Source organism: Anabas testudineus, chromosome 10, assembly GCF_900324465.2.
Source record: "Anabas testudineus chromosome 10, fAnaTes1.2, whole genome shotgun sequence".
Classification (NCBI taxonomy): Eukaryota; Metazoa; Chordata; class Actinopteri; order Anabantiformes; family Anabantidae; genus Anabas; species Anabas testudineus.
This window is the reverse complement of record NC_046619.1, coordinates 4,405,343-4,415,647: the sequence shown is the minus strand read 5'-3', so window position 1 is coordinate 4,415,647 and position 10,305 is coordinate 4,405,343. Positions and strand designations below refer to the sequence as shown.

Here is a 10,305-nt window from a genome sequence, read left to right as displayed (position 1 = left end):
GTTAAAGGAAATTAATATTTGCCGTATGCTGCTCTCACCGCTTCTAACTCAGCAGCTCTCACCTGCCTGCAGTTGTATGCCTAGAGACTTTCCTCAAATGTCAAGACAATCAATCAATCTTTAACAAATATGCTGCATTAACCTCATAAAAGTAGGTGTTTTTTCATAGTTTAGTGAGTAGGGCAAGACACAAACACTGCCAGGGTCAGGGATTCATTTCCCTCAGCAGCTTAATAGGAATATGTGCACAGTCCTGCAAAGTACAGTAGGTAAAACTTTTACGTTAAATGGCAAAAGCTTCCTGAACAGCAAAGCCTGGTCATTAGTGCAAGCTTTGAGAATGCTGCACCCAGTAGTAGTTAATACTGGTTCAGAAGTACTTGGTGCTCATCAGGACCATGTGAATATGTTTTATTTGCTTTTCATATTTGCATGCACACTGGTCTTACCCTGACCGTGCATTTAAGAGGTAACACTTAGTGCTGGATACATGCAGCAAGATGTACAGATGTACTATGCAAGAGGTTCTGAACCTGTGAGGAAGAGGGACACATTTAAAAGGCATGAGTGTAAGCAACAATTTGCCTTAAAGATCCATACTCCTTACTAGTGCACAATATCTTATATTCATAAATGAAAAAGCAAGTGTATTATAGAATTTATGGACATTTTTTTAAGTCCAGATTGTACCTGGTATCAAGCAGACAGTGGCACAGTGACTGGGACGTGCTGAGCTAATGTGATAATTAAAAATGAACAAAGCCAGTCTAAGATCAGTCCCAGCCCGGCAGTATAAATTGGATCAGGTGTCAGTTACAGCAAGGTGTCATATTAAATTCAGTCTTTCAGTTGGGTCTCTACTTACCTAGTATAGAAAAAATAATCGCACCCAGAAACTGTCCCATACGGACCAGGAGCTACAGACCAAACCCAACGTTTTGATTCAAATCTAGCGGGACACCTTAATTTTAACCGGCGCGGCCATTGTGATCTTTACGGTAATGTTTAATGGACGTGAGAACGCATTGGCCAACTGAATACGACTTAAGCAATCCCACGTGACTTCACTTAGCCAATCGATTCTGTGGATCACAGGCGGGAAAATTAGCGACTCAACAGTAGATGAGAGAAAGTTCGAGAGTAGAAGGTACAGACGACAGAGAGGAGAGAGACAGACGACAGAGAGGAGAGAGATACAGACGACAGAGAGGAGAGAGACAGACGACAGAGAGGAGAGATACAGACGACAGAGAGGAGAGATACAGACGACAGAGAGGAGAGAGACAGACGACAGAGAGGAGAGAGATACAGACGACAGAGAGGAGAGAGACAGACGACAGAGAGGAGAGATACAGACGACAGAGAGGAGAGAGATACAGACGACAGAGAGGAGAGAGATACAGACGACAGAGAGGAGAGAGACAGACGACAGAGAGGAGAGATACAGACGACAGAGAGGAGAGAGACAGACGACAGAGAGGAGAGAGACAGACGACAGAGAGGAGAGAGAGACAGACGACAGAGAGGAGAGAGATACAGACGACAGAGAGGAGAGAGATACAGACGACAGAGAGGAGAGAGACAGACGACAGAGAGGAGAGATACAGACGACAGAGAGGAGAGAGACAGACGACAGAGAGGAGAGAGACAGACGACAGAGAGGAGAGACACAGACGACAGAGAGGAGAGAGACAGACGACAGAGAGGAGAGATACAGACGACAGAGAGGAGAGAGATACAGACGACAGAGAGGAGAGAGATACAGACGACAGAGAGGAGAGAGATACAGACGACAGAGAGAGAGAGACAGACGACAGAGAGGAGAGAGACAGACGACAGAGAGGAGAGATACAGACGACAGAGAGGAAAGATACAGACGACAGAGAGGAGAGAGATACAGACGACAGAGAGGAGAGAGATACAGACGACAGAGAGGAGAGATACAGACGACAGAGAGGAAAGATACAGACGACAGAGAGGAGAGATACAGACGACAGAGAGGAGAGAGACAGACGACAGAGAGGAGAGAGACAGACGACAGAGAGGAGAGATACAGACGACAGAGAGGAGAGAGAGACAGACGACAGAGAGGAGAGAGAGACAGACGACAGAGAGGAGAGAGATACAGACGACAGAGAGGAGAGAGACAGACGACAGAGAGGAGAGAGACAGACGACAGAGAGGAGAGATACAGACGACAGAGAGGAGAGAGACAGACGACAGAGAGGAGAGAGAGACAGACGACAGAGAGGAGAGAGAGACGACCGAGAGGAGAGAGATACAGACGACAGAGAGGAGAGATACAGACGACAGAGAGGAGAGATACAGACGACAGAGAGGAGAGAGAGACAGACGACAGAGAGGAGAGAGATACAGACGACAGAGAGGAGAGAGATACAGACGACAGAGAGAGAGAGACAGACGACAGAGAGGAGAGAGACAGACGACAGAGAGGAGAGATACAGACGACAGAGAGGAGAGAGACAGACGACAGAGAGGAGAGAGAGACAGACTACAGAGAGGAGAGAGAGACAGACGACAGAGAGGAGAGAGAGAACAGACGACATAGAGAGAGAGAGACAGACGACAGAGGAGAGAGATACAGACGACAGAGAGGAGAGATACAGACGACAGAGAGGAGAGATACAGACGACAGAGAGGATAGATACAGACGACATAGAGAGAGATACAGACGACAAGAGGAGAGATACAGACGACAGAGAGGAGAGAGAGACGACGACAGAGAGGAGAGAGACAGACGACAGAGAGGAGAGAGAGACAGACGACATAGAGGAGAGATACAGACGACAGAGAGGATAGATAACAGACGACAGAGAGGAGAGATACAGACGACAGAGGAGAGATACAGACGACAGAGAGGGAGAGAGATACAGACGACAGAGAGGAGAGATACAGACGACAGAGAGGAGAGAGATACAGACGACAGAGAGGAGAGAGACAGACACAGAGAGGAGAGATACAGACGACCAGAGAGGAGAGAGAGACAGACGACAGAGAGGAGAGAGAGACAGACGACAGAGAGGAGAGAGATACAGACGACAGAGAGGAGAGAGACAGACGACAGAGAGGAGAGAGACAGACGACAGAGAGGAGAGATACAGACGACAGAGAGGAGAGAGACAGACGACAGAGAGGAGAGAGAGACAGACGACAGAGAGGAGAGAGAGACAGACGACAGAGAGGAGAGAGATACAGACGACAGAGAGGAGAGATACAGACGACAGAGAGGAGAGATACAGACGACAGAGAGGAGAGAGAGACAGACGACAGAGAGGAGAGAGATACAGACGACAGAGAGGAGAGAGATACAGACGACAGAGAGGAGAGAGACAGACGACAGAGAGGAGAGAGACAGACGACAGAGAGGAGAGATACAGACGACAGAGAGGAGAGAGACAGACGACAGAGAGGAGAGAGAGACAGACGACAGAGAGGAGAGAGAGACAGACGACAGAGAGGAGAGAGATACAGACGACAGAGAGGAGAGAGACAGACGACAGAGAGGAGAGAGATACAGACGACAGAGAGGAGAGATACAGACGACAGAGAGGAGAGATACAGACGACAGAGAGGAGAGATACAGACGACAGAGAGGAGAGATACAGACGACAGAGAGGAGAGATACAGACGACAGAGAGGAGAGATACAGACGACAGAGAGGAGAGAGAGACAGACGACAGAGAGGAGAGAGACAGACGACAGAGAGGAGAGAGAGACAGACGACAGAGAGGAGAGATACAGACGACAGAGAGGAGAGATACAGACGACAGAGAGGAGAGATACAGACGACAGAGGAGAGATACAGACGACAGAGAGGAGAGAGATACAGACGACAGAGAGGAGAGATACAGACGACAGAGAGGAGAGAGATACAGACGACAGAGAGGAGAGATACAGACGACAGAGAGGAAAAAATTGACAAAGTGACGGTAAGACTGAAAAAGGAAAACATGAATATAAAAATGTCAAAAAAAAACGAAAAGTGGACAGTGAAAATAGAGTTTTTAATCCACAATGGACAGACTCCTTTCTGTTCATATTACCCACTGAAATCTGAAGTGTGATCACAGAGAGTTCCTAGTCTCAGAGCCCGGTATGAGCAGTCCACCAGGATCTTGAGCCACATGCTCAGTTTGATGTTACATAACAATAAATTATTCAAAAGGTTTTTGAATTGTACTGAATTAACTTGATTTGACAGTCAAGTATTGATTACATGCAGGCGACTTGATAATATATATATATATAATATATGGAAATAGTTAGACATTATAATCTTCTGGACCTTTGCTTCCAAAAATATTGTGTAACCGGACCTCTTTAAATTTTAGTTGAATGCCCCTGCTATATACCCTTGTATATAAGCAGTGTACATGTGTTGTGTCAAAGTTACACCACACATTATGTCACATTAATTCTTATATGTATATATAGAATGTATATGTTGAATAATGACTTTAATTTTACTATTTGTGTGGTGTTTACAGAACAGAGCATCAGGAGAGATTCTAGACAGTCATGATGAGACATTATAGACTGTAAATATTCAACAGCTTGATTTTACAGATACCAGTGACTCTACTTTACAACCTTAAGACCAGAACTACTGGATTTATTTGTTAAGACTCGTACAGAATTGTAAAGTTGAAGTTTTTTTATTTGAATGTTTTACAATTGAAGCCTAATGTGCATGTTTCTGCGGATGTGGGAGGAAACCTGAGCACCAGGTGAAAACCCACACAGACACGGGGAGAACATGTAAACTCCACACAGACACACCTCCACCTGTGTGGGAGGAGGCGTGTCTGTGAGTCTCCGTGCTGTCCTGTGAAACCCCAATCCTCCCATCCTGAATTCCCTGTGTGGGGGTTCAGGATGGGAGGATTGGGGTTCACCCCCCCCCCTCCTCTGAAGTAGACAGAGGAAGGGGGGGGGTGATGAGGGCAGCACAGAAAGTCACAGACATGCCTCCACCTGTGTGAGTGGAGGCATGTCTGTAAGTCTCCGTGCTGTCCTGTGAAACCCCAATCCTCCCATCCTGAATTCCCTGTGTGGGGGTTCAGGATGGGAGGATTGGGGTTCAGCCCCCCCCCTTCCTCTGAGGTAGACAGAGGAGGGGGGGGGGGTTCTGGAGGGATGGGGTAGAGGATGTGTGGTGGGTAGAGGAAGGGAGGAGGGTGGGGTAGACAGAGAAAGGTTGGGGTAATGGGGGGGTAGGGGATGTGTGGTTGGGAGGGGGTGAGGATTCGTAAAGGGAATGTGAAGAGGGTAAGGGAGAGAGAGGATGGGGGAGAGGAGAGGTGGGGAGGAGGGTGGAGGTAAGGAGGGGTGAGGCAGAGGAGGGGTAAAGGTTAAAAGGAGGGTGGGGAGGGTAAGGAACACAGAGGAAAGGTGGAGGGAAGGAGGGGGTGAGGTCGAAGGTTTGGTGGTGAAGTTAAAGAGGGAGTAAAGGAGGTGGAGATGGATGGTGAGGTTGGGGGTTTGAAGGTCAGGTGGGGAGGTGAAGGGGATGGTGATGGGTGGAGGAGGTAGCTACTCTCCAGGAACTTCCTCCTCCACCTTACTGTTGCTGTCACACTGCTGTTTCTTGTGCCTCCAGCTCCAGATTCCCTTCTCCTCCTTCTCCTCCTTCTTCTCCATCTTCCGTTTCTTTTTCTCCTCCCTTTCTTTCTTCTTCTGGTCCTCTTTGTCCTGTTTGTCCTTCAGTTTCTTCTCCGTCTTCTCTCTCCTTCTTGTCTCCGCCTGTGTCTGTGCAGCCACGTCCTCTGACTTCTTAAAGTGAAACCAGGAACGTTTCCTCTTCTCCTGCAGTTTGAGGCAGTGCTGCTCCAGTTCTGTCTTTTCCTCTTTCAGGTTTTCCTTCTCCTCCATCAGTTCTGTCTGTTCTTCCGACAGCTTTTTATTCTTCTCCTCCAGTTCTTTGTTTTCTTTCACCAGTTCAGTCTTCTCCTCCATCAGTTTGTTTTTGTCTTTTTCCAGTTCAGTCTTTTCCTCCATCAGTTTGTTTTTGTCTTTTTCCAGTTCAGTCTTCTCCTCCATGAGTTTGTTTTTGTCTTTTTCCAGTTCAGTCTTCTCCTCCATCAGTTTGTTCTTCTGTTTCTCCACTTCAGTCTTCTCCTCCATCAGTTTGTTCTTCTCTTTCTCCACTTCAGTCTTCTCCTCCATCAGTTTGTTCTTCCCATTCTTTACTTCAGTCTTTTCTTCCATCAGTTTGTTCTTCTCTGTCTGCACCTCAGTCTTTTCCTCCATCAGCTTCCTGTTCTCTTCCTGCAGTCTCCTCTTCTCCTCCTCCAGTTGTTTAACGGTTGTCTGCCAGCGCTCGTGTTTCTCTGCGAGCTCTTTGCTGACCTCTTCCTGCAGACTGCTGTATTTTGTCTGCCAGTTTTTCTCGTTGACGCTGTTGTCTGCTTCTTTCTGCTGAATCTTCTCAGAGAGATTCTCTTTGTCTTTGTTTAGCTGGAAGTTTTCACTTTCCTTCTGGTGCAGCTCCTCTCCCAGCTCCTTTATCTTCTGCTGGAGGTCATTGATCATGGTCGACTTATTCTCTACCACTGCTCTGATCTCTAGAAGCTGTTCTTGTTGTTTTAACACTTCTTGCAGCTGTGGTCCCAGTTTGTCTCGCACCTCCTTGTGCTTCAGCTCCATGACCTCTCTCTCTTCATCCTTCTTCTCCAGAAGGCGATTGAGTTGGGAGATTTGCGACTCGTTACTTTCGTTGGTTTTCTGGAACTTCTGACGTTCCTCGTCGAGCTCCTTGTCCTTGGCCTCCAGCAGTGCCTTCAGGTTTTGGATTTCCTGAGTAGTGGAGTTCTGTGCCGTGAGGTCTAGCTGACTCTGTAGATAGTCGTTATGCAGATTAGCATTGGACAGGCAGCATCTCAGACGGTGCACTTCCTCGTAAGGGTTCTTTGCTGGTCCGCCATTATAAACGTAGTCCTGGGAAGTGGCGCCTGCATAGCTCCCACTGTATGCCGGGGGCTCTGCATACTGGGTCCTCGGTTCGCTGGGGCCTCTGGATGTCTGCTGGTACCTTTGTTTGCTGGGGCCTCTGGATCCCTGTGCCTCTGTTTGCTGGTACCTTTGTTTGCTGGGGCCTCTGGATCCCTGTGCCTCTGTTTGCTGGTACCTTTGTTTGCTGGGGCCTCTGGATCCCTGTGCCTCTGTTTGCTGGTACCTTTGTTTGCTGGGGCCTCTGGATCCCTGTGCCTTTGTTTGCTGGGGCATCTGGATGCTGGGGCCTGTAGATGCTGTGGCCTTTGTATACTGGGGTCTTCCAGCCATGGCTCTAACTAGTGCTGTTGGTACTCTAACTGTAGTTTTCTGTACAACTCTGTTTTTCAGAGTTGAAAATCCTTGCAGTGGATTCTGAAACACGATTCCTTCTGTAGAAACTCGAACTAGATTTTGAAATACGAACTAGATTCCTTGTGTCTTATAAGAGCTGATCTGAGCTTTGATCCAAGTTCCAGTATGATGTCATCTGTGACATCACTTACTTTGATCATTCAGAAGCCACTCCCAAAGAATCAGTTGTCACCTGCATTGTTTTTGTTTAAAAAACATAAATTGATAAATTTTTTTACACAAAAACAAACAATATCCCAGAACAGACTTTTTTTTCCTCCGCTAAGAAAGTGAGTTCTCTTTCCCATCAACTGAGTTACTGGACAAATGATGCTGTTGATACCATAAATATTCCTATTCGTTCAAGTCCAGTTCTGATAGTTTGTATAGAAATCTTAAATGTTCAGGTCTTGGTAACTATTAACACTACCTGTAATTTTCAATTCAGTTTTATTATTTTATATATATATATATATATATATATATATATATATATATATATACACATACGTCATCTCAAAACACTTGAAGCTTTAAGACCTTACATAATATAACTGTATACAGTGACTGTATATGGAATTTAAGTTGTGTTTGTTGATTATATTTTTATTTCAAGTGCTTCATTTTGAAGTAACTTTTATTTTGAAGTCTCAGTTCACGTAACAAAGTACTGTTGGCCTGCTGTCGGCACAGAGACCTTTAAGTAACAATCATGGTGTGCATGGATATTATATGCTCCAATACAGGATTTAAGCTTGCTGAACTTCCAGACTGTAAAGAGTTAAAAGTGCCCTATGAACATCTGAAGACTATGCTCAATGGATCAGATGTTTAATAATTATTTTTGGCAGTGTCCCCCCATACTTTTCTAACAACACTAATCAACACATGAACCTTTGACAGTCGCTTGTCTTAATGTACATACTGTATCTGTGTGGAACGTGCTTTACATTTAATATTAAGATACCTGGCAGGAAAGCACAGTCTCATTATTTCTCAAACACTCTTCCAGCAAGATCAAAGTCTGGACATTAGCCATGTCTATAATTATCATCTCCTTTCACACTATTCTGAAGAATAAGGCAGCGAGCAACTTACACTAACACATTTTACTGATTCCATCAAACCACCGTATGTGACTGGAGAGGATCCTGTATGCTCTGACTTTGATGAAAAAGGCATTTGAGACAGTAACGTACAGTAGCAAGAAAAAGTATGTGAACCCTTTGAATTAATAACTTGCTAACTGTCATCCATAGCATCTCTTTGGTTTGAGGTCCATCTCTGACTTTCTGTTGTGAACTTGGTTCTGTGATTTTGTTCATTGTTCTATAGCAACACCAAACTTCTAGAGTTTCAGCCGACGTACAGACTTTCTCACATTATCCTGAAGACTTTTTTGAGAAACTTGGTAATTTATCTTCCTCCCAATCACTGAAGCTGGTCAGGCCCTGATGCAGCAAAGCAGGCACAAATCATGACGTTTCCCTCACCATACTTTACTTTTATTATATGCTGTACATATACCACTGTGCAGTGTCAATTTGCTCTCTGGCAAACTTCAGGCTTGCAGCAATGTTCTTTTAAGGAAACAGCAGCTTCCTTCATGGTGTCCTGTCATAGACACCCTGCTTGTTCTATGTTTTACCTACTGTAGACTCATGAACAGAGATGTTAACCAGTTCCTATGCCTTTAAGTTGTTTGCTGTCTCGCAGGGTTGTTACTTTACCTCATTAATAAGTGTTTGTTGTGCTCTCAGGGTCATTTTGACCACTTCTTGGTAGAGTAGCCACAGTCCTAAAGTGTCTCTATTTGTAGATTGCTTTTCTAACTGTAGACTGGTGAAATTCTAAAGTCTTTGAAATGACTTTGTAACCCTTTCCAGCTTTATGTAAATTAACAATTCTTGATAGTAGATTTTCTGCAGAGCAAACTCAAAAAACATTTAAGTAACTCTACTCCACATCTAAACACAAATAAATTTTCTTAACAAGACTCCAAGTATGCTAATACCTGACTCCAATGAGCTGTTTTCAGGTCATTAGTTCACATACTTTTACCACTTGCACAGTGAGGTTTTTGTGTGTCTTATTACTTTAGGCACTATACTAGGCATTATATTTGTTAATACTCTTGACTTAGATGAAGATCAGATCACATTTTATGACAAATTTATGCAGAAAACCACAAAATTCTAAAAGGTTGAAATACTTTTTCATGCCACTGTAGACAGTAAGTGGTAATTAGGGTTGGGCATAGAAATCAAATGGAATCACAGCTTCATAACTTCATCCAAAAAGAATGAGTGGGTGAAGAAGAAGAAGAAGAGACAAACACAGGCAGACAGACATAAGTGTGAAGTGACCGTGCTGAAAACTGGGTTGCGGTCACTGGATGATAGACATTAAAGACACAAGAGCTGGACACTTTGTGACATGACTGACTATGAGTCATGGCGAGACTGGCACAGAGAGATATTGAAAAAGAGAAACAGGAAGGCATAAGCTAAGTTCATTAAAACCCCTTTCAATAAAGTTGAGAAAAAAATCTTTGTCATAAAACATTATGTGTAGATATCAAAAATATGACTAATGATGAGAATACGTTTAAAGTTTATGGTGATCAGACAGTCCAAGTATTCCATCTGCTTTAAGCTTTCTGTTTTTGGTCTCCACCATCTATAGATGTATCCAGGTGCCATAAGGGACTTCCTGTATATATTAAACCCAGCTGGTTCAGAGCATCAAAAGCTTCTCTGATTTGTACATTGAGCACTGGAAAGCTATAAAAACATAACAAAGGCAAAAGGTCACGAAAAGCCAGAAGAAAAAAAAAGACGTCAGCCGGTGAGAGACTTAACCATGTTGGACGAGAGAGTGAGTGACACCGCCGAAGTGACCAACTTGCAGATCTTGCGCTAAGAAGTTACTTTGCGTCCT

General features: G+C 44.6%; 1 protein-coding gene across 1 annotated transcript; it reads right to left on the bottom strand.

The window, feature by feature from the left end:
* Window positions 1–513: 513 nt before the first annotated feature.
* Window positions 514–7,413, bottom strand: LOC117152916 (golgin subfamily A member 6-like protein 22). The gene is made up of 2 exons (XM_033326186.1): window positions 6,120–7,413; window positions 514–533 (listed from the first exon to the last, which is right to left on the bottom strand). The coding sequence occupies exons 1-2, from the start codon at window positions 7,300–7,302 to the stop codon at window positions 514–516; spliced, it is 1,203 nt and encodes a 400-aa protein (XP_033182077.1). The 5' UTR covers window positions 7,303–7,413.
* Between the last annotated feature and the right edge of the window lie 2,892 nt (window positions 7,414–10,305).

Bases quoted from the DNA above. Each gene is read 5' to 3' on its own strand.
- LOC117152916 (XM_033326186.1), bottom strand. From the start codon at position 7,302: ATGGCTGGAAGACCCCAGTATACAAAGGCCACAGCATCTACAGGCCCC. The intron at 534-6,119 runs AACAGAAGAACA...TCTTCCTCACAG, and splicing joins GGAGAAGACTGAAGTGGAGA to GTTCAGAACCTCTTGCATAG.